Source organism: Pristiophorus japonicus, chromosome 13 (assembly GCF_044704955.1).
Source record: "Pristiophorus japonicus isolate sPriJap1 chromosome 13, sPriJap1.hap1, whole genome shotgun sequence".
Classification (NCBI taxonomy): domain Eukaryota; kingdom Metazoa; phylum Chordata; class Chondrichthyes; family Pristiophoridae; genus Pristiophorus; species Pristiophorus japonicus.
Genome location: NC_091989.1, coordinates 19,983,002 through 20,006,431, shown reverse-complemented (window position 1 = coordinate 20,006,431; position 23,430 = coordinate 19,983,002). Strand labels below are relative to the sequence as shown.

The following is a 23,430-nucleotide window of genomic DNA, read 5'->3' as shown; positions in this document are numbered from 1 at the left end:
AAAATATTCTCATAGAGATGGAAAAAAGGAGGAATGGTGGCCTTACTAATTAAGGACACAATTACAGCCATGGAACATGTTATATATGTAAACCTGTAAATACCTTGTTTAACCACCAGAGGGCTCATCCCCTGGAGTCCCAAGGGATCCCACTATTCCTTGGGAGCACCTGTATTTAAGGAGGCCTCACAGGCTGGAGAGGCACTCGGGAGACCTGCAATAAAAGACTACGGTCACACTTTACTTTGAGCTCACAGTATCTGGTCGGACTCTTTATTCATACACTACAACTGGCGACGAGATACAGATATCGAACCCCACCGCAACAATGCAGAAAACAGTGGGCATCCTGGAGAAATTTTCGGAGGGAGATAATTGGGAAACCTTCGTGGAGTGACTCGACCAATACTTCGTGGCCAATGAGCTGGAAGGAGAAGCGAGCGCTGCCAAACGAAGGGCGATTCTCCTCGCTGTTTGCAGGGCACCACGTATGGCCTCATGAAAAATCTGCTTGCTCCAGTAAAACCCACAGAGAAATCATATGATAATTTGTGCACACTGGTCCGGGAGCATCTTAACCCGAAGGAAAGCGTTCTGATGGCGAGGTACCGGTTCTACACATGCAAGAGGTCTGAAGGCCAGGAAGTGGCGAGCTATGTCGCCAAGCTAAGAAGCCTTGCAGGACATTGCGAATTTGAAGGACATTTGGAGCACATGCTCAGGGATGTCTTTGTACTTGGCATTGGCCATGAAGTAATACTTCGCAAACTTTTGACTGTAGAGACCCCAACCTTGAGTAAAGCTATAGTGATAGCCCAGACGTTCATCGGCACCAGTGACAATACCAAGCAAATCTCTCAGTACACGAGTGCTGCTACAATACTGTGAACAAAGTAATGTTGTTTTTGAATCGTAACGTACAGGGCAGGCCTCACATGCCTGCAGTTGCACGTCTGCAGATTTCTCAGAGTCCAGCATCAAGGGTGATGAATGCTAGCCCATTAACACCTTGTTGGTGCTGCAGGGGTGATCATCGTTTCCATTCCTGCCGCTTTAAATGGTACGTTTGCAAGGGCTGTGGAACAATGGGACATCTCCAACGTATGTGCAGGCGAGCTGCAAATCCTGCTAATCCTGCAAACCACCATGTTGCAGAGGAGGACAGATCCACGGCGGATCACGACGAACCAGAGCCTCAGACTGAGGAGACAGAGGTATATGGGGTGCACACATCTACCACAAAGTGTCCCCCGATAATGCTGAAGGTTGAATTAAATGGACTCCCGGTGTCAATGGAGCTGGACACAGGTGCGAGCCAGTCCATTATGAGCAAAAAGACTTCCGATAAATTGTGGTGCAGCAAGGCCTCAAGGCCAGTCCTGACTACACTGAGAACTTACACAAAGGAACTGATTTCCGTAATCGGCAGTGCTACTGTAAAGGTCTCCTACGATGGAGCGGTGCACAAGTTACCACTCTGGGTGGTACCGGGTGATGGCCCCACGCTGCTCGACAGGAGCTTGCTGGGAAAGATACGCTGGAACTGGGACGATGTCCGAGCACTCTCACCCGCTGACGACACTTCGTGTGCCCAGGTCCTAAACAAGTTCCCCTTGCTGTTCGAACCAGGCATCAGGAAGTTCCAAGGAGCAAAAGTGCAGATCCACCTAATTCCAGGGCGCGACCATCCATCACAAGGCGAGAGCAGTACCGTACATGATGAGAGAGAGGGTGGAGATCGAACTGGACCGGCTGCAACTAGAGGGCATCATTTCGCCGATTGAATTCAATGAGTGAGCCAGTCCGATTGTTCCAGTTCTCAAGGGAGACAGCACCTCAGAATCTGTGGTGATTACAAAGCAACTATCAATCGTTTCTCCCTGTAGGATCAATACCCACTACCAAGGGCAGACAACCTTTTTGCGACGCTGGCGGGAGGAAAGACATTCACGAAGCTGGAATTGACCTCGGCCCACATGGCGCAGGAGCTGCAGGAATCATCGAAAGGCCTCACCTGCATAAACACGCACAAAGGACTCTTCATTTACAACAGATGCCTGTTTTGGATTCGATCAGCCGCATCGATATTCCAGAGAAACATGGAAAGCTTGCTGAAGTCGGTCCCGCGCACCGTGGTCTTCCAGGACGACATCTTGGTTACAGGTCGGGACACAGTTGAGCACCTGCAGAACCTGGAGGAGGTTCTTAGTTGGCGTAATCGCGTGGGGCTCTGGTTAAAACGCTCAAAGTGCGTTTTCCTGGTGCCTGAAGTGGAGTTCCTGGGGAGAAGAATCGCGGCGGACGGCATCAGGCCCATCGATTCGAAGATGGAGGCAATCGAGAACGCATCGAGGCCACAGAACTCCTGAACTACTTTGGTAACTTCTTACCGGGTCTCAGCACACTGTTAGAACCACTGCACGCATTACTGTGTAAAGGAGACGAATGGGAATGGGGCAAAAGCCAAGAAAATGCCTTTGTAAAAGCTAGAAAACTGTTATGCTCAAACAAATTGCTTGTGTTGTATGATCCATGTAAGCGTTTGGTACTAGCATGTGATGCGTCGACATACGGTGTAGGGTGGGTATTGCAACAAGCTAATGAATCTGGGAAATTGCAACCGGTTGCTTATGCATCCAGAAGTCTGTCTAAAGCTGAAAGGGCCTGCAGCATGATTGAAAAAGAAGCGTTAGCGTGTGTTTATGGGGTAAAGAAAATGCATCAATATCAAATTTGAATTGGAATCTGACCATAAGTCACTGATATCCCTCTTTTCTGAAAGTAAGGGGATAAATATGAATGCATCGGCCCGCATCCAGAGATGGGTGCTCACGTTGTCCGCATACAACTATGCCATCTGCCACAGGCCAGGCACAGAAAACTGTGCCGATGCTCTCAGTAGATTGCCATTGCCTATCACGGGGGTGGAAATGGCACAGCCCGCAGATTTAGTTATGGTAATGGAAGCATTTGAGAGTGAGCAATCACGTGTTACCTCCCGACAAGCCAGGACCCCTTACTGTCCTTAAAAAAAACTGTGCACTTCACGGGAGCTGGTCCAGTGTCACATTAGAAATGCACGAAGAAATAAAGCCGTACCAGCGGCGCAAAGATGAAATGTCTATACAGACAGACTGCCTTCTGTGGGGGTAATCGGGTAGTGGTACCAAAAAAAGGGCAGGGACACTTTCATTAGTGATCTCCACAGTACCCACCCAGGCATTGTAATGATGAAAGCAATAGCCAGATCTCACGTGTGGTGGCCCGGTATCGATACGGACTTAGAGTCCTGCGTGCACAAATGTAACACATGTTCATAGTTAAGCAATGCACCCAGGGAGGCGCCACTAGGTTTATGGTCTTGGCCCTCCAAACCGTGGTCTAGGGTCCATGTCGACTATGCAGGCCTGTTCTTGGAAAAAATATTCCTAGTGGTTGTAGATGTGTACTGCAAATGAATTGAATGTGAGATAATGTCGGCAAGCACGTCCGCTGCCACCACTGAAAGCCTGCGGGCCATGTTTGTCACGCACGGCCTGCCTGATGTCCTTGTGAGTGACAACGGGCTGTATTTCACCAGTGCCAAGTTCAAAGAGTTCATGTCACATCTGCCCAGTTCAAACCAGCGTCCAATGGTCAGGCAGAGAGAGTAGTGCAAACAATCAAGCAGAGCTTGAAGAGGGTAACTGAAGGCTCACTGCAGACTCGCCTATCCCGAGTCCTGCTTAGTTACTGCACGAGACCCCACTCGCTCACTGGGATTTCACCTGCTGAACTGCTCATGAAAAGGGCACTTAAGATAAGGCTCTTGTTAGTCCACCCTGATCTACACGAACAGATAGAGAGCAGGCGGCTTCAACAAAGTACATATCATGATAGCGCAAATGTGTCACGCGAAATTGAGATTAATGATCCTGTATTTGTGTTGAACTATGGACAAGGTCCCAAATGGCTTCCCGACACTGTTGTGGTCAAAGAGGGGAGTAGGGTGTTTCTGGTCAAACTTTCAAATGGACTCATCTACAGGAAACACTTGGACCAAACCAAACTCAGATTCACAGAATATCCAGAGCAACCCACATTAGACCCTACCTTTTTTGACCCCCCCAACACACACACCAGTGGCAAACGACACAGCGGTTGACCACGAAGCAGAACCCATCACCCACAGCAGCCCAGCAGGACTCACCACACCAGGCAGCCCAGCAAGGCCAGCTGCACAGCAGCCCAGCGAGGGCCCAACAAACGATTCACCAAAACCAGCATTTGCACTAAGACGATCAACCAGGGAAAGAAAGGCCCAGATCAACTCACCTTGTAAATAGTTATACTCTTGACTTTGGGGGGGGGGGGGAAGTGTTGTTATATATGTAAACCTATAAATACCTTGTTTAACCACCAGAGGGCTCATCCCATGGAGTCCCAAGGGATCCCACAATCCTTTGGGAGCACCTGTACTTAAGGAGGCCACAGAGGTTGGAGAGGCACTCAGGAGACCTGCAATAAAAGACTAGGGTCACACTTTACTTTGAGCTCACAGTATCTGGTCAGACTCTTTATTCATACACTACAGAACGGAAACTTGAGTCTGTCTGGGTTAAGGTAAGGAAAAAATAATGAATCTGATTCTATATTGGGAGTACATTTTACATCACTGAATAGTGAGAAAGAAATTGGGGATGATGCTTCTATGAAATGTAGAAAGGGTTGTGGTGGTAACCTAGTGTAATTATGAGGGAATACTAAGGTAGAATGGGCATAGACGCTTCTTAGGAAATAGTGACCCTAATCAATCTAATTAGGTTCACAATGAAAATAGATGAAGAAAAAGATAAAGACTAGATGACAGCAGAAATGAGAGTCTATAGTTGTAAAGAAAGACTCAGATTTTATTTTACTACTGGATCAGAGACAGTTAAGAAAGATCTAATAGCTGGTGGACAGTTAACAAGGAGGCATGGACTCAGGATTATCATTAGAAGAAGGAAGGAGAATGTTAGAAGAGACATTTTCACACAGGATTATTACAACATGGAATGCTTGACCACTAGTAACTATTGTGACAGAGATTATATCTTTTGAAAGGATTTGGAGACGTATTTGAAAATGTAGAATATTAAAAAAAACTACTGGATCAGGGAAATGAAATGGGATTAGAGTAGATGGCTACAGCTGAAGAACTAGTACCAGCACAGGTCAATGGGCCGAATGGCCCCCCACCGTGCCATAATAATTATGAATTTCTACTGTGTTTTCACCCCATTCTTCTTCGCTCCTGAAGGCAGTGACTTGTGTTGTGATACAGTTCCAAGGGCACTGTTCACCTCCTAGTACCTCAAAAAAAATTTATTTTTCATTCTGAGTTAAAATTTTAACAGCTTTTTTGACTTTGTGGGACTCACGAGGGTTACCAACCCAGACACCGCTGCAAGCACTCCTGGGAGAAAAGTCATTGGGACATTACAAAAAATTGTGTGTGATTTCTTGTTTCATTTTCTTTGAACGCTTTCATTTATTAATTATAAAAATATAAAGGAGACACGATTAAAAAAAGCTGTTTGACTGACAGTCCAATTGGGTAATTAGAGTCTGTTTTCTTTCCAATTGACTTGGGAAGGCCGTGCATTGCAAGGATGAACTTGTCGGGTGACCAATGGCGGGTGAGGACAGGAAGTCATATGATACAACTTCCAGGAATAGGTCCAACCAGAGTTGGCAACCCTCGACATCTCAGCCAAGCATGATCCTATCCTCACCTATCATCCACCAATACTTTTTAGCGGGGTCACTAGGTAGTGACGAGGATCAGGAACACTTGCTGTTTTGTTCTCTCCCTATCCAAGGTACTGAGGCTAACTACAGTGTTACGATCATCCTAGGCTGAGCTCAGAGAGCAGAACTTGAAGCTGGCACCTTCCTAGTCTGCATGGCCTAGAAATTAGATCCCGGTGGGCTGCACATGCGCCTCATGAGGCCAACGGCAAGACTGCGGCAAATTGGGTCCCGCGGTGCCGAAAAATGGGCATTGTGCATCCAATTTCTAGGCCTATGATTCAGTGCCACTTCACACCGTGCGTCATATACCTAGCCATTGGGCCATTCACAATTTACACTTAATTCATTAACGTGCTGCGAGCAATGTAGAATGACGGATAACCCTTCGAGGAAGAGAAATTTTGGGGCAAGTCCTTTCCAATTGTGGAGCAAAAAGCAAAATGTCAAGATGTAAATCTAACGTTATTCAACCCAACCAATTTTTTTAATATACTCATTGAAAGTTGAAATATATATTGTGAAGCGTGACCTTTAGATTTTGTATCCATTGGCTATGAATAGGCAGAAAGTCTATTCCCATTAAAAAGTCCCAGATAATATCTAGGTAATATCCCTAGCTCTGTAATCTCCTCCAGCCCTATGAAATCTCTTCCCTCCTAAAATTCTGGCCTCTTGCGCATCCCTGATTTCTATCGCTTCCCCATTGGCAGTTGTGCCTTCAACGGCCTAGGCCCTATAAGCTCTGGAATTTCTTTCCTAACCCTCTCTGCCTTTCCATCTCTCTCTCCTCCTCCAAGATGCACCTTAAAACCTACCTCTTTGATAATGTTTTTGGTTACCAGTGCTAATGTCTCCTATGTGGCTCAGTGTTTTGTATCGCTCTGGGAAGCGTCTTGGGGCATTTTACTACGTTAAAGCTGCTCTATAAATGCAAGTTGCTGTTGTTGATGATGTGTTCAGTCTAGCAGAGTAACAGGAAGAGTTACTGGAAGGTTTTGAGGTTGTAGCTCTGGACTCAATCCATCCCTAAAGCTGGGTGGTTCTATTCCAGTGCCTTCCATAAACACCTTTCAAATCAAGAGGAGATTTTCCTGGGCCTTGCCTGGATTTCACGGGCACAGTGAATGTCGGAAAATCAGATCCAGTGATGAGAATCTGCCTGATTTTGCGATCTTCGCTGCATGCAGTGAATCGAGAACATCTGAGCACAGCGCCAGGAATACTTCCCTCGAATGTTACATTGTACACTTGATTTAATACATTATTTTATTGAAGCTTTTCATACCTCAAAGTTTAAATTGCATGTTTCATGTGCTCTAGATCTATTTAATTTCAACGGAATGAAAATCCAGCAGATTCCGTTAACCGGTGTGCAATCTTCCCCACCAGAATTTCCTTTCCGCACTCCTCCCAGACAACATTTAATGCCCAGCCAGTGAAGACCAAAGTCTAGCCAAGACATCTGGATGGTGAGACTCCTTACTGACGTATCTTTATATTGTTATTAAAATGTGGTTTAATAAAGTTCACAAAGAGAATTTTTCTTTTAAGACAAGGATAGTTTATTCATTTTTTTTTGTTTTTACAAGGCATGTTTTATTTTTACTTTCCGATTATTAAACACAAATACAAAGTTCAACTTTATAAAATGTTCCCTTTCTGATCTTATACCGCACTTTAACACAGCTGAAGAAAGTATTCTTATAAACAAGATAATTTACTTATATATTTAAAAGGATTATTTGGGGAGTTGAAAATACACACATGCGGATTAAATTTAGAGATCCTTAGGACTTTTAAAATCTATTCTGAAATTCTTAGATGCATAAAGCCTTTTTAAAGCTCTATCTCAGAGGCGGAGCCCTAACTGATATTGTGCTGTGGTGGACTGTTCATGGAGAGCTGGATTAAATGAGGCATACATTTTTAAGAACCGGGAAAGGGAGCTGGACAAATCCATTCCTCGTTGATAGAACTTAACATGTAGCTTTAGTGATAGAGGGCCAGCCATGATCATATTGAATGGCAGTGCAGGCTCGAAGGGCCGAATGGCCTACTACTGCTCCTATTTTCTATGTTTAGTCTTTAAGCTTTTAATCTCTTGGTTGAATGACGTGTTTGTTGAAATGAGGGATGACACTGATGGGGAATGCAAGATTCATCCACTGTTATCACTTGGTATTGATATCAAGCACTCGTGGGTAGTGTACACTATGGGCTAACTGCAGAGTAAACCACTGTCGCAACAATTGCCTTAACACCAACTCAGCACGGCGCTTCCTGCTGCACTGGTGCAGTTTCTGATTCCCGAACTAGTGGTATCGGAGCGATACTGCCAATTTAGAGCCACTGAGGATCAAATCAGAGCAGTTTTGAGCTGTCAACTTGAGCCACAAGGAACTAGATTAGAACTTTAAGGTAATTGGCAAAAAGATTTGAACGCAGTGAGTTGTTATGATCTGGAATGCGCTGCCTGAAAGGTTGGTGGAAGCAGATTCAATAATAACTTTCAAAAGGGAATTGGATAAATACTTGAAGTGGAAAACATTTCAGGGCTGTGGGGTAAGTGCAGGGGAGTGGGACTAATTGGATCGCTCTTTCAAAGAGCCGGCACAGGCAAGATGGGCCGAATGGCCTTCTGCACTGCATCATTCGATGATTCTAACTATTCACACTGAATTAAAAGGGCTACAACACTTCAAACCCGATTGGTCCGTTGAGTAATGAGTAAAAGGAAAAACTCTATTATGATTGGACAGCTGAAGGAACAAATGGACATTAACTATGATCTTTACCAGAGTTTTTCTTGCTTGGATTATTTTCATGCCCCATGCAGTTACTGCCACAGCATAACATAGCAGCATAGAGCAAGCCCCTGGAACAGCACATGTATCTTCTGTCAGTCAATGCATTTCCCGAAAAGGAAATCAGTACAATTCATTGCGTTCTACTTACACTTATACACAGTAATGGTGAGATATGAAATTAACAATTTCTTTTGTTTCTAGAAAAAACCTTAAATTTTATATACATTTTTAATAAAAATTAATCAGACAATAACCCTTTTTTAATGCTAAAATATATGAAGCAGACAGAATTTTTCTTGTAGCATTGGAAAGTTACATTGTTTTTCTTCTTGCAATGTTGCCTTTTTAATTATTAAAACAGATCTTTGTTACATTTAGACTGATTACTTTTATTTAATAGTAAAATATTCTATAGTTCATTGAAACAATTACTGATCAATTAGGAAGCATAAAACCAACATAAAAGCAGCATTATTTCTTGTTTAATTTGTTTTTATATTAATTTCCCAATGTGAAGAGGAATGAAACCGTTGCTTTGGAATTAGACTGCGCCATATGACTACTTAATTGTATCCTTGACAACTATTTTAATAGAGGTGTTAGCCTGTTAAAATAGATGGGTAACACCTCTGAAAGGAATTTCATATGAATGCATTAAGCATTCACACAGTAATATTCAAACAGCCTCATTTTAAAGTATGTGCCAATTATTTGAGTGAACTATATTATCGGCCTTCGTTAATTGAAGCAATTTTGGGAGCAGCCTGTAAAAAAGCATTTGCCCCACAGAATTGCAACAAGCCCATTCCGTACAGGCTCAGGTACAAGACCATGAAATTATTCACTGTATTTTTAAATGGACATTAAATTAAACAAGGAGTCCATTCAGGTAACTCAAACAGCCCTAATTACATGTAATCCTTGTATAAACCTTTAGTTTTCATTCCTTCTCTTCCCATTTATCATACCCATCTATCGTTTCACATTTTGTATCAAGTTATTGTGTTGCTAAAGGCAATAAATTACTGTCTGTTACAGCTTTTACAAATCCGTGTCAGCAAAATGCTTCCTTTTCAAAAGAGAAGCCTGGCTGTGTGATTATGTGTGAAGAGCTATAGGTTCACTTTGAAGTCCAGAGCACTCGTCAAAACATCCCAGCTATTAAAGCTTCCCATGATGCTAGACATTTGAATTGGTGAACTGTACGGAGCAGCTTACTCTCCCAAATCTCTATCAGAATCTGGATCTGTGTGGGTATGTGAATGGTCCTGTGTAAGTGAAGGAAAGAAACGAGGTTTAATTCACTAAAACGCGTCAGCAGAGAGGCATCATCTATGTGAAGGGCTGCATCTGATCCAAGAAAGCATTTACACCTCGACTAGTTCGCAAAGCTTGGAGAATTACTTGTTCTTTTTATTTTGCCAAGTTGAGATGTTAATTTATTGAGCCATAGAAGAGATAAATGATTACGGCCGCCTGAGAAAAAGACTGTTCGAAGACCAGGCCCTCAAATCTGCCACCACGCTCATGGTCTACAGGGCTGTAGTAATACCCGCCCTCCTGTATGGCTCAGAGACATGGACAATGTACAGTAGACACCTCAAGTCACTGGAGAAATACCACCAACGATGTCTCCGCAAGATCCTACAAATCCCCTGGGAGGACAGACGCACCAATGTTAGCGACCTCGACCAGACCAACATCCCCAGCATTGAAGCATTGACCACACTAGATCAGCTCCACTGGGCAGGCCACATCGTTCGCATGCCAGACACAAGACTCCCAAAGCAAACGCTCTACTCGGAACTCCTTCACGGCAAACGAGCCAAAAGTGGACAGAGGAAACGTTTCAAGGACACGCTCAAAGCCTCCTTCATAAAATGCACCTGGGAGACCCTGGCCAAAGACCACCCTAAGTGGAGGAAGTGCATCCTGGAGTGCGCTGAGCACCTAGAGTCTCATCACCGAAAGCATGCAGAAGTCAAGCGTAGGCAGCGGAAAGAGCATGCGGCTAGCCACCTACCCTTTCCCTCACTGATTATCTGTCCCACTTGTGACAGTGACTGTGGTTCTCGTATTGGACTGTTCAGCCACCTAAGGACTCATGTTTAGAGTGGAAGCAAGTCTTCCTCGATTCCGAGGGACTGCCTATGATGATGATGAAATGATTACAGCAGACTTTTTTCTTGAAGTATTGTCTGGTCTTGACTCATGTGCTGGGAAAGAGATGCTTGGGTCAATAACCAGCAGTATTATTGAAAAAATCCAGTCATAAATTAAAAACAGCAGTTGCAGGACACAGCACGCAATTTTCAAGTAGAAGGGGGCAAATATTTCTCCTGGCCACACAAAAATGCTGCAGCCTACTGCCACCCACTGGGTGGGCCCCATCCCAATAGACCTCCCCTCCCTTTTCCTGCTCACTTCCAGCTTGGCTCCCTCATAGAGCTGCAGATTCCCCCACTCCCCCCCCATTCAGCAAACTCTTCATCAGCGTCCAATGAGGGTTGAGCAGCTCAGCGACAGTCCTCTAATGAGGCCTGAACCTCACTATGGTTCCGGCCTCCCGTTTAATGATCCATCGAGTGGACACCGTGGACTCACCACTGACTCCGCGCCCGTTCCGGGCAAAAGTTCAAAATGGCTCCCATTACAATCTACTTACATGTTCTTAAATTCCTGTCAAGTCAATCTCCTTTCCAATAACAGTCAGTCCTTTTGTAAAAGCCATAAACTCTTCCTGTGTATCTCATTGTAAAAAAAATAATCTGGACTCTGTTCTCCTCAAATGGTTTGCAATCTACATCACGTATTTATTTCTCTCCAAAATGATTTAATTGTCCCAATTGTTAATACTCAGAAAGAAGGGTAGGATTGGAATGGTGATTAATAGATGGCAGCTGAAGAGGAGCTTCATTCAAGGGACTGAAGTTTGGGGTCTATTATGGCAGGTTGGGGCCATAAAAGGAGCAGCGTGTGGAGGCCCAGGAGCAGCGTGGAGGCGTACCACTTCAAGGCACAGTGCGAGCTGGTGCAGGAGGGTGATGGCTGTGAAGAGTGATGTCATCAATATCCAGGTCGGTGATTGGAGCGTGGGCAGATACAGCAGGGGCAGCGAGAGGGGCGAAGGAGCTTTAGAGGGACGTGATCAGGGCCCAGAGGAGGCGTGAGATCGGGGCCGGGGCCAAGGGGCAGCATGGGCCAGCCCACACTGCGATATGTGCGTGCACTAGGTCCGTGCAGCAGAGCTGGTCTTCAGTCGTCCTGGTTAATCCTTGCCACTTGTGGTGGCTGGTGTGCAACGGCCACCCCACGTTAAAAAAATTCACGCACAGGCATCTTCCACCCTTCTGGAGGTAGTTCGGGTCCTTCATTGAAACACCTGTGAACTCGTCCTTTTGTTTGGCGTGGAAGCAAGTCATCCTCATTTCGGGGGACTGCCTATGATGATGATTATGTAATTCTATTTGGCTCCTGAACCCAGTCAGAGTTGTCAGTTGGGAGTGGAATTGATTCCACAGTACCAATGTGACCACCTCAGGTTGTGTTCCGTGCATTACTTGATCTGATTACTGCTTACCTGTGATTCATGAAGATCTGTATCGGTGACGTCGGAATCATCATCCAAACTGGGACTATCTGCCTGCAACACAAGGAATACTGTATCACAGATACTTGCCCAATGAACGTGTCTTTGCAGCCCAGTTCCATGCCCATGTGATTTCAAAGTTCATAAGAACAGGTGTAGGCCGTTCATCCCCTGGAGCCTGCAATTAGCCATTCAGTTAGACCCTGGCTAATCTGTACCTCAACTCCATTTAACAGCCTTAGCTCCACATCCCTTGATAACCTCACCCAACAGAAATCTATCAATCAGTCTTGAAAGCTCCAACTGACCCAGCATCCACAGCCTTTTGTGGGAGCTCCAAATTTCTACTGCCCTTTATGTGAAAAAGTGCTTTCTGATTTCACTCCCGAATGGCCAAGCTGTAATTTTAAGAGTATGTCCCCTTTTATTGATTCCCCCATTAGAGGAAATAGTTTCTCAGTATCTACCCTGTCGAATCCTTTTAACATTTTAACCATCTCGGTCAGCTCATCTATCAATCTCCTATACTCAAGGGAACACAAGTGAAGTTTATGAAACCTGACCTCAGAATTTCAGCATCGTTCTGGTGAATCTGCACTGCAGCTCCTCCAAGGCCAATATATTCTTCCTGAGGTGCGGGCCCAGAACTGAAGGCAGTGTCCAGATGCGGTCTGACCAAGGCTCAGTATAACTGAAGCTTCACTTCTTCCCCTCTGTATTCCAGCCTCCTTTTGATAAAGGCCAACTGTCCATGAGCCTTTCTGATGGCTTTTAATGAGTCGTGTACTTGCACCCCGAAATCTCTCTGCTCCTCTACAGTTACTAATTTCTCACCATTTTAGAAAATACTCCAATTTATCTTTCTTGGGTCCAAAGTGAATGACCTCACACTTGCCCACATGGAACTCCCTTTACCATTGTTCGTTTTGCCAAGGTAAAGTCTCGAGTCTCGATTTCGACACGGTGAAGATGTAGGAGCAGGAAGAGGTTGGGGGAACCGTGTATTTACAGTTAGCAACAAGAAAGGAAACTTACCATTGACGTCTGCTTGCTTTTATGTCTCCTAGCCTTTTGCTTTGCCTGTTTAAAGATGAAACAACAAAAAGAAAACTGAAATGCTGCACAAAACAGACAGGATGAACGCGGTGGGTTGCAGCAAGCAAGCTATTTTAACCGCGTTGAGTATAATTATCACATATTGCGGCCCAGAAATTACGCAGTGTTGGTGCGGATACCCCTCGTGACTCCCAGCGAGACCGGCAGGTCCCCCAGGACAATGGCATCAACAGCTGAAAACAACCGAATTCCAGGGCCAGCACGTTTAGTCACTGCTTACACAAAGACTGATTGTTTGAGGGTGGTTGGTAGATTCGTAGAATATTCCAGATCCTCAATATACTTTGTGTGGGAGGTGCATAGCAACTCTGAGAAATAGTATTGCATTGTGCAAGCTGCATAGGTACTGGGTGGGGCCGAGAATGACATCAAGCAGAGGTTTGATGAGGGTCAACATGGTATCAGGCATGGCATACCACAGCACCAGCTAGAACATGGTATGGTTCTGGAGCACTTTGGTTTATGCTCAGGAGCAAGGCTCTGAATTGCCCGATCTCCTGCCCTAGCTTTGGTAGGTGATCAGCAGAGGTCCCAGAGGAACAATGTAAATAGCCGTTGTTAGCTGTTTACACTATCTGTCCAAGAGTTTTGCTGATCTCCTGCTGGATGACCCCAGAAGATATTCCAGACACAGGAGTTTGGTGCTCAGAGGATCATGGGCCCAATTAACCATGGCAACCATCGGTTGCCTTTTTCACATTGCCATAAGCCGCCAGGGACATGATGGGCCGAATGGCGTCCTTCTGTGTCGCAATCTTCGATGATTCTATGATAAGGATTGATGCCAGTCAGTATAACTCCCAGAATGTCGCCCACCTTGGTTGTGCTTGTCATGGTCTGGTCATCAAGAGATGAACTGCTCCTCTCTGGACCTGATGATATGTCGCTGCCTTCAGCATCGATCACTTCTGAAATACCAGACCTGCCGATCTTACCCTTTCTCCTTCTTGAATTCTCGGGCACTTCCTGTATAAGAAAGGAACAAAAATCAATGAATGAAGCCAAGAGAAAGTACAAGGCACTTGAGGCTGCAACACCCCATGGTTTGTGATAATGGCCTAGAAATTCAGTAGTTTGCACCTCCTGTTAGCGCCCCCGGGGAAAGGACTTTTCGCCCGGGTGCAGCATCGCTAACAACTTCCACTAAATTCCGCGGGAGTTTAGCGGTGGCGGTAATCCGACTACGTCATAGTGCACAGCGACTCGTTCTCGCCCCGGAACAAAAATTGGGGAGCGCCCCCTGAAGTTGGGCTGGGCGATGCCAGGGGGCGTGAACCGCCAGTGTCTGCAGGCCGCTCACAGGACGCTCGTTAAAGGGGAGGTGGCGGCCATGTTTTTTTTAAGTGCCCTTTTTTTTCGGCCCCTATCGCGGGGTGCGTGCCACAATCGTTCAGCCCGTCACTTTGCTTGAGTGCCGGGCTGTTGGCACGGCACCCACGCTCCCCGGTGGTCCAGGGAGGCCTGGTTCTTACCTGCAGAGTTTGCAGCTTGGGCCCTCCCCTTTAATGAAGGGGTGAGTCCCTCCTATGCAGCCCAGTGCGTAGCACTGTGCCCCGCTCCCGACCCGTCCGTTGCACTACTGCCCCAGAAGGGAAGTAGAGCGCGTTATCTTGCACTCCACTTCCTTTCGGGGCAGGCAACCTGAATTTTTCGAGTGAGTTGGGACTTCCGTGCCTGGCGCAGAGAGTCCCGTCTCCTGGCTCTTACTGCCCCCAGACGGGCGCAACGCAATTTCTACCCGAATGTTTTTGCTTCAATCTATAAGCAGTAAATAAGGAAACTCGCTTCTTAAATAACGTGAGAAAGACGCACAATAAAATTGTAGTCAGGGGTTGTGGTTGAAGCTGTTCGAGGCTACCTGAGCATTGCTAAACTCTGAGCATTGATAAACACAAAAGGTGTGTAAATATGCCCTACCAATACACAACACACTGGGTCTACCATCCCCAGGGATATCTTCCTAGAATGACCGAGAAGCAGCAACTTTAGGAGTCTTATGATCATTAACCCATGATTTTAATGTTGTCTCACCATCATAGGCAATCCCTTGGAGTCGAGGGTGACTTGCTTCCATTCTAAAAGTGAGTTCTCAGGTGGCTGAAAAGTCCAATGCGGGACCTACAGTCTCTGTCACAGGTGGGACAGACGGTGGTAGAAGGAAAGGGTGGGTGGGGAGCCTGGGTTGCCGCACGCTCCTTCCGCTGTCTGCGCTTGGTTTCTGCATGCTCTCGGCGATGAGACTCAAGGTGCTCAGCACTCTCCCGGATGCTCTTCCTCCATTTGGGTGATCATAGGCCAGGGATTCCCAGGTGTCGGTGGGAATGTTGCACTTTATATCAAGGTGGCTTTGAGGGTGTCCTTGAAGTGTTTCCTCTGCCCACCTGGGGCTTGCTTGCTTTGGGAGTTTCAAGTCAGGCATGCGGACAATGTGACCTGCCCAACGGAGCTGATCGAGCGTGGTCAACGCTTTCGATGCTGGGAATATTGGCCTGGGCGAGAACACTGATGTTGGTGTGCCTATCCTCACAATGGATTTGCAGGATCTTGCGGAAGGAGTGCTGATGGTATTTCTCCAGCACTGTATATAGTCCACGTCTCTGAGCCATATTGGAGGGCGGGTATCATATGCTTGGTGCCAGATTTGAGGTCCTGGTCTTCAAACACTCTCTTCCTCAGGTGACCAAAGACTGCACTGGCACACTGGAGGCGGTGTTGGGCCTCGTCATTGACGCCTGCCCTTGCTGACAGTCGGCTCCCGAGGTATGAAAAATGGTCCGCGTTGTCCAAGGCCTTGCTGTGAATTTTGATAACCGGGGGGCAGTGCTGTGTGGCGGGATCCGGTTGGTAGAGGACCTTTGTCTTATGGCTGTTTAGTGTAAGGCCCATGCTCTCGTACGCCTCGGTGAAGGTTGCTAAGTTCAGAATAACTCCACGAGACTGTGTTGTGAGCTCAAACCATTGTGACCTTGGTCTCTTTAATATAACTTCAAAGTGAGGCAGCAACATGGTGGACTGCCTTTTACACCTGCTTGCTCCAGGATACACAGGTGACCCATAGGTCTCCCACAGGTGTGCCCCTTAGTGGCAAGTCTTACATATAGGTGAGGTTCACATACATAACATCACTTCCCCCCAAAGTCTTAAGTACAAGTTATTTACAGGTTGAGGCGACCTGGCGCTCTGCATTCCCGGGTTGATTGACTGAGTTGAAGTCCTGGCATGGGTGAGTTGGTCAGATCATCGCTGCACGGCAGCGCGGCTGGTCTGATCGGACTGTCAGGCATGGTGGGTTCATCCTCGTGGTTGACAGCGAGGTCAATTGCTGGTTGGGTGTGTGTTGGTGGATCATAGTTGGTAAGGTCTTCTTCAAACTGTTCTTGGTTGTCCGTGAATCGAAGTTTGGTCTGATCCAGGTGCTTTCTACACATTTGCCCATTCAACAATTTCACAACAAACACTCTATTCCCCTCCTTGGTTAAGACAGTGCCAGCAATCCACTTGGGACCGTGACCGTAATTTAAAACAAACACCGGATCATTAACCTCAATGTCACGCGATACCACCGCGCGATCGTGGTACACGTTATGCCAGTGCTGCTGGGTTTCTACATGATCATTGAGACCCAGGTGAGCCTGCTTTTAAGTGATCTCTTCATTAACAATTCTGCAGGGGGGCGTGTCCGGTAGCTGAGCAATACCCTAGATAACCGGGTCTGCAAGGAGCCATCCGTTACGTGTTTCAAGCTCTGCTTGATAGTTTGGACTGCCGCTCTGCTTGGACGTTGGATGCGGGCTTAAATGGGGCAGACCTGACATGCTTAATGCCATTGCGGGTCATGAACACGTTGAATTCCGTGCTGGTGAAACATGGTCCATTGTCACTGACAAGGACGTCGGGCAAACCATGGGTGGCGAACATGGCCCTGAGGCTTTCAATGGTGGCAGTGGATGTACATGATGACATTATTATACATTCAATCCATTTAGAGTAAGCATCTACTGCTACTAAAAACATCTTTCCTAGAAAGGGGCCAGCAAAATCTATGTGAACCTGGACCATGGTTTGGAGGGCCATGACCACAGACTCAGAGGGGCCTCCCTGGGTGCGTTGCTCAGCCGTGAGCAAGTGTTGCATTGGTGTATGCATGACTCTAATTCGGAGACAATGCCGGGCCACCAGACGTGCGACCTGGTGATAGCCTTCATCATGGCTATGCCTGGGCGGGTACTATGTAGGTCGCATATAAATGTTTCCCTGCCTTTTTGGGGGCAAAATCACGCGGTTCCCCCCCATAGGAGACAATCCGATTGGATGGATAGTTCACCCTTGCGTCAGTGAAAGGGCTTCATTTCATCTTGCATTTCCCCAGGAACCGACGACCAGCTCCCATTGAGGATGCAGCTTTTTACTAGTGACAGCAGGGGATCTTGGCTGGTCCAGGTCCTGATCTGGCGAGCCGTGATGGGTAACCCCTCGCTCAAAAGCATCCACTACCAGAAGCAAGTCTGTGGGTTGCGCCATTTCCACCCCGGTGGTGGGCAATGGCAGCCGACTGAGGGCACCAGCGCAGTTCTCAGTGTCTGGTCTGTGGCGGATTACATAGTTATATGCAGACAATGTTAGTGTCGATCTTTGGATGTGTGACAAAGCATTGGTGTTGATACCTTTGCTTTCTGAGAGCAGTGAAGTAAGCGGTTTGTGGTCAGTTTCAAGCTCGAACTGGAGACCAAATAAATATTGGTGCATTTTCTTAACCCCGTATACACAAGCCAACGCTTCTTTCTCAGCCACACTGTAGGCTCTTTCAGCCTTGGATAAACTTCTGGACGTATATGCAACTGGTTGCAGTTTGCCTGACACAACAGTTTGCTTGCTGTAACACACACTGACCCCATACGACGACGCATCACATGCTAGTACTAAGCGGTTACATGGGTCATACAATACAAGTAACTTGTTAGAGCATAGCAGCAGGTTTCTGGCCTTATTAAAGGCTGTCTCTTGCGATTTACCCCAAATCCAGTTGTCACCCTTACGTAGCAATAAATGCAAGGGTTCCAGCAAAGTGCTCAACCCTGGTAGAAAGTTACCAAAATAGTTGAGGAGTCCAAAGAACGAACGCAGCTCCCGTCACATTCTGTGTTCTGGGTGCATTCTTGATGGCCTCCGTCTTGGAGTCCGTGGGTCTGATGCCGTCCGCCGCAATCTTTCTCCCCAGAAATTCGATCTCTGGCGCCAGGAAAACATACTTGGAGCGTTTCAGCCTGAGTCCCACTCTGTTCAGTCGCTTTAGAACCTCTTCCAGGTTGTGCAAGTGTTCGATGGTGTTGCGTCCACTGATCAAGATGTCATCTTGGAACACCATGGTGCATGGAACCGATTTCAGCAGACTCTCCATGTTCCTCTGGAAGATGACCGCAGCCGAGCGAATCCCAAAGGGGCATCTGTGGTACACGAACAGTCCTTTGTGCGTGTTGATGCACGTCAACCTCTTTGACAGTTCAGCCAGCTCCTGTGTCATGTAGGCAGAGGTTAGGTCTAGCTTGGTGAACAACTTTCCCCCTGCTAGCGTTGCTTTGGGTAGCGGGTACTGGTTCTGCAACGAGACTCGGTTGATCGGCCCATCGGCCCTTCGAGCCTGCACCACCATTCAATAAGATCATGGCTGATCCTTCACCTCAGTACTCCTTTCCCGCTTTCTCTCCATACCCCTTGATCCCTTTAGCCGTAAGGGCCATATCTAACTCCCTCTTGAATACATCCAATGAATTGGCATCAACAACTCTCTGCAGCAGGGAATTCCACAGGTTAACAACTCTGAGTGAAGAAGTTTCTCCTCATCTCAGTCTTAAATGGCCTACCCCATATCCTAAGACTGTATTCCCTAGTTCTGGACTTCCCCAACATCAGGAATATTCTTCCCGCATCTAACCTGTCCCGTCCCGTCAGAATCTTATACGTTTCTATGAGATCCCCTCTCATCCTTCTAAACTCCAGTGTATAAAGGCCCAGTTGATCCAGTCACTCCTCATATGTCAGTCCAGCCATCCCTGGAATCAGTCTGGTGAATCTTCGCTGCACTCCCTCAATAGCAAGAATGTCCTTCCTCAGATTAGGAGACCAAAACTGAACACAATATTCCAGATGAGGCCTCACCAAGGCCCTGTACAATTGCAGTAAGACCTCCCTGCTCCTATACTCAAATCCCCTAGCTATGAAGGCCAACATGCCATTTGCCTTCTTCACCGCCTGCTGTACCTGCATGCCAACTTTCAATGACTGATGAACTATGACACCCAGGTCTCGTTGCGCCTCCCCTTTTCTTAATCTGCCGCCATCCAGATTATATTCTGACTTCGTGATTTTGCCACCAAAGTGGATAATCTCACATTTATCCACATTTTACTGCATCTGCCATGTATTTGCCCACTCACCTAACCTGTCCAAGCCACCCTGCAGCCTCTTAGCATCCTCCTCACAGCTCACACCGCTACCCAGTTTGGGACTACTCGGGCCTTGTGATGAACGGACCATGTCCCAGGAACAAGATGGATCTGCACCAAGGCGCCTGTGAAGTTGCCGATGCCTGGCTCGAATAATGGCGGGAATTTGCTTAGCACCTGGGCGCACGGGGCGTCATCCACCGAAGACAGTGCTTTGATGTCGCCCCAGTTCCATCGGATCTTGCCTAGTCAGCTCCTGCCGAACAGCGTTGGGCCATCGCCTGGTACAATCCATAGTGGTAAATCATGCACCATTCCGTCGTACGATACTTTCACTGCCGCACTGCCGATAACAGGCATGAGTTCTTTGGTGTAAATGCGCAGCGTTGTGAATCGGGCTCAGTTTTGGCCTCCATGCCTTGTTGCCCTTCTGGCTCATGATTGATTGACTTGCCCCCGTGTCCAATTCCATGGAGACTGGAATGCCGTTAAATTTAACTTTTTACATTATCGAAGGGCTTTTGGTGGTGAAGGTGTGTACCCCATACACTTCCTCCTCATCCTCAGTTTGAGTTGCCTCTCCTGCTCGTTCAGTGAGATCCGCGCTGGATCGGTCGTCCTCTGCTGACGTGGTGAGTCAGAGGTCGCTTGCACATTCGCTGGAGGTGCCCCATTGTTCCACAGCCCTTGCGCACATAGTGCTTGAATCGAAATTGATGGGCTCTATGACTGCCCCCGCAGCGCCAACAAGGTGTTAATGGATTCGCATTGGCACTCAACAGTGGCCTCTGAGTCACCCTAGGCCTGGCCTCTACGGTCGTGTGGGCCCTACCATGTACAGTTCTGCCTGCTGAAGACATTATTTTATGCACAGTACTTGCCGGTGAGCTCCGATGCTGTAAAGATATCTGTTTCGTGTTGTCGCTCGTGGATATAAAGGCCTGGGCTATAGTGATGGCCTTGCTCAGATCGGAATTCAGCAGACAGCAGTTTGCGAAGAATGGCCTCGTGGCCGATTCCAAGCACGAAAAAGTCCCGCAACATTTCCCCCAAAGATCCTGCAAATTCACACCGTCCCGCAAGGCGTCTTAGGTCGGCGACAAAGCTCGCCATGTTCTGGCCCTCAGAGCGACGGTGCGTGTAAAAGTGATACCTGGCCATTAAGATGCTCTCTTTCGGCTGGAGGTGTTCCCGAGCCAGCGCACACAGCACTGTGTACGACTTGTCCGTTGGTTTATCCTATGCCAGCAGACAGCAGATTTTTGAGGAGGTCATATATCGAATACCCACATAGTGAGGAGAATCGCCCTTTGCTTGATCGCTGTCTCAGCCGTGTCCAGCTCGTTGGCCACGAAGTATTGGTCGAGGCGCTCAACGAAGGCTTCCCAATCATCACCCTCAACAAATCTCTCAAGAATACCAACGGCAGCCTTTTCCGCATGAAAGTTTGTGATCTGTAACTCGTCGCCAGTTGTTAAGTTCAGAATGACTCCATGAGACTGTGTTGTGAGCTCAAACCATTGTGACCTTGGTCTCTTTATTATAACTCCAAAGTGAGGCAGCAGCAGCATGGTGGACTGCCTTTTATACCTGCTTGCTCCAGGGTACACAGATCTCCCACAGGTGTGCCCCCTAATGGCAAGTCTTACACATAGGTGAGGTTCACATACATAACAACGGTGTTGATGATGGCTTGGAGTTCGGCTTCCTAGTGTGCACAGATGCAAGCGTACTGTAGTTCAATGACAGAGGATGGGACGACCTTGGATCTAGCCTGGAGGCGGCGCAGGTTGAACAGATTCCCATTAACGTCATTGATGTTAATGACGGAGTGAATTAGGCGGGTGATGCGCACGTCCTTGTGGTCCCTCGCTCATTCAATGACATAGTCGAGCAGATGCCAGTGCTTGGAGCGAGGGTGTTGCCATGATGCCTTGTACTTGTCTCTCTGAGGGAACAAGGTGTTGGTAATGACAAGACCATGTTCTAAGCATTTTGTCAGGAGCAGGGTACCGCTGGAGGTGGTTTTCCCTACCCTGTCTCTGCCGATCACACCTCCCCAGCGGTCTGTGTCCTTTCCAACTCTGGCGTTGAAATCACCGAGGAGGAACAGCTTGTCGTCCGTTGTGACTCGGGTCAGGGATTGTTCGAGGCTGGAGTAGAATTCCACTTTGGTCTCATCTGTAGCGTCCAGTGTTGGGGTGTACGCACTGATGACCGTAGCGCACTGGTTCTGGGCTAGAGTGAACCAAAGAGTCATGAGACAGTCGCTTATCCCGCAAGGGGGAGTCTCTGAGATGGCCCACCAGTTCATTCTTGATGGCGAAGCCAACTCCATGGAGGTGGCGTTCTTCTTTTGGTTTGCCTTTCCAGAAGAATGTGTAACCACCACCGTGCTCTTTGAGCTGGCCTTTCCCTGCCCGCCGGGTCTCGCTTAGGGCAGCAATATCAACGTCGAAGTGTCTGAGGTCCCGGGCAACGATAGCAGTGCGTCGTTCCGGTCTGTCGCTGTTGGGGTTGTCCATGAGGGTCCCGACGTTCCAGATCCCGAACTTCACTTTGAAGGGTGGAAGATGTCTGTGCGTAAGTTCTTTTAATGTGGGGTGGCCATTGCACACCAGCTACCACACAGGCTTGGCAGAGCAAGGTCTTGGCCCAGTGGCAAGGGAATCCAAGACAACTGGATGCCAGGCTCCACTCTATGGGCCTAGTTGCCTACGGGGTGGAATGCGAGCTGTAAGCTCGATGCTGAGCAGCACCTTTCGGAGAGATGGTGAGAAATTTGAGGTATGGAGAGTGAGGATAAGAGGCCTGAGGCAATGCTTCCCCCTCCCAGGTATTAGTTCTAGGCTGAGGGCAGGTACTGGGGCCCTGCTGGCGATTTGTAAACTGTATCCCGCTCAATCTTTGTTTCTCGATGGGGCGCAGAAGAAGACAGAATGGCCGCCACCATTACACACACCACGTGCTCGACAGGGGCTCCGCCGCGATTCCTCCAGCTTCTTTTGTCTCCGCAGTTGAGCGGGAGCGGCGGCTGGAGGGAGGCAAAGTGCCGCCGGGATCGGGTGTGAGGGCGGAGAGAGAGGGTACAGTCCGAGACACTGTCGGGATCACGTGTGAGGGCGGAGAGAGAGGGTACAGTCCGAGACACCGTCGGGATCACGTGTGAGGGCGGAGAGAGAGGGTACAGTCCGAGACACTGTCAGGATCACGTGTGAGGGCGGAGAGAGAGGGTACAGTCCGAGACACTGTCGGGATCACGTGTGAGGGCGGAGAGAGAGGGTACAGTCCGAGACACCGTCGGGATCACGTGTGAGGGCGGAGAGAGAGGGTACAGTCCGAGACACTGTCGGGATCACGTGTGAGGGCGGAGAGAGAGGGTACAGTGAGACACTGTCGGGATCACGTGTGAGGGCGGAGAGAGAGGGTACAGTGAGACACCGTCGGGATCACGTGTGAGGGCGGAGAGAGAGGGTGCAGTCCGAGACACTGTCGGGATCACGTGTGAGGGCGGAGAGAGAGGGTGCAGTCCGAGACACTGTCGGGATCACGTGTGAGGACGGAGAGAGAGGGTACAGTCTGAGACACTGTCGGGATCACGTGTGAGGGCGGAGAGAGAGGGTACAGTGAGACACTGTCGGGATCACGTGTGAGGGCGGAGAGAGAGGGTATAGTCCGAGACACTGTCGGGATCACGTGT

At 47.9% G+C, this 23,430-nt stretch overlaps 1 protein-coding gene across 1 annotated transcript in view; it reads right to left on the bottom strand.

Annotated features, from left to right (window-relative positions):
* The window catches only part of col7a1l (collagen type VII alpha 1-like), a 505,550-nt gene that overhangs the window by 216,117 nt on the left and 266,003 nt on the right, over nucleotides 1–23,430 (bottom strand). Inside the window, exons 64-65 of the mRNA XM_070898381.1 lie at nucleotides 13,207–13,251; nucleotides 12,163–12,225 (exon numbers count right to left, since the gene is read on the bottom strand). Coding sequence (XP_070754482.1) covers nucleotides 12,163–12,225; nucleotides 13,207–13,251 — 108 coding nt within the window. The remainder of the gene's footprint in view (nucleotides 1–12,162; nucleotides 12,226–13,206; nucleotides 13,252–23,430) is intronic.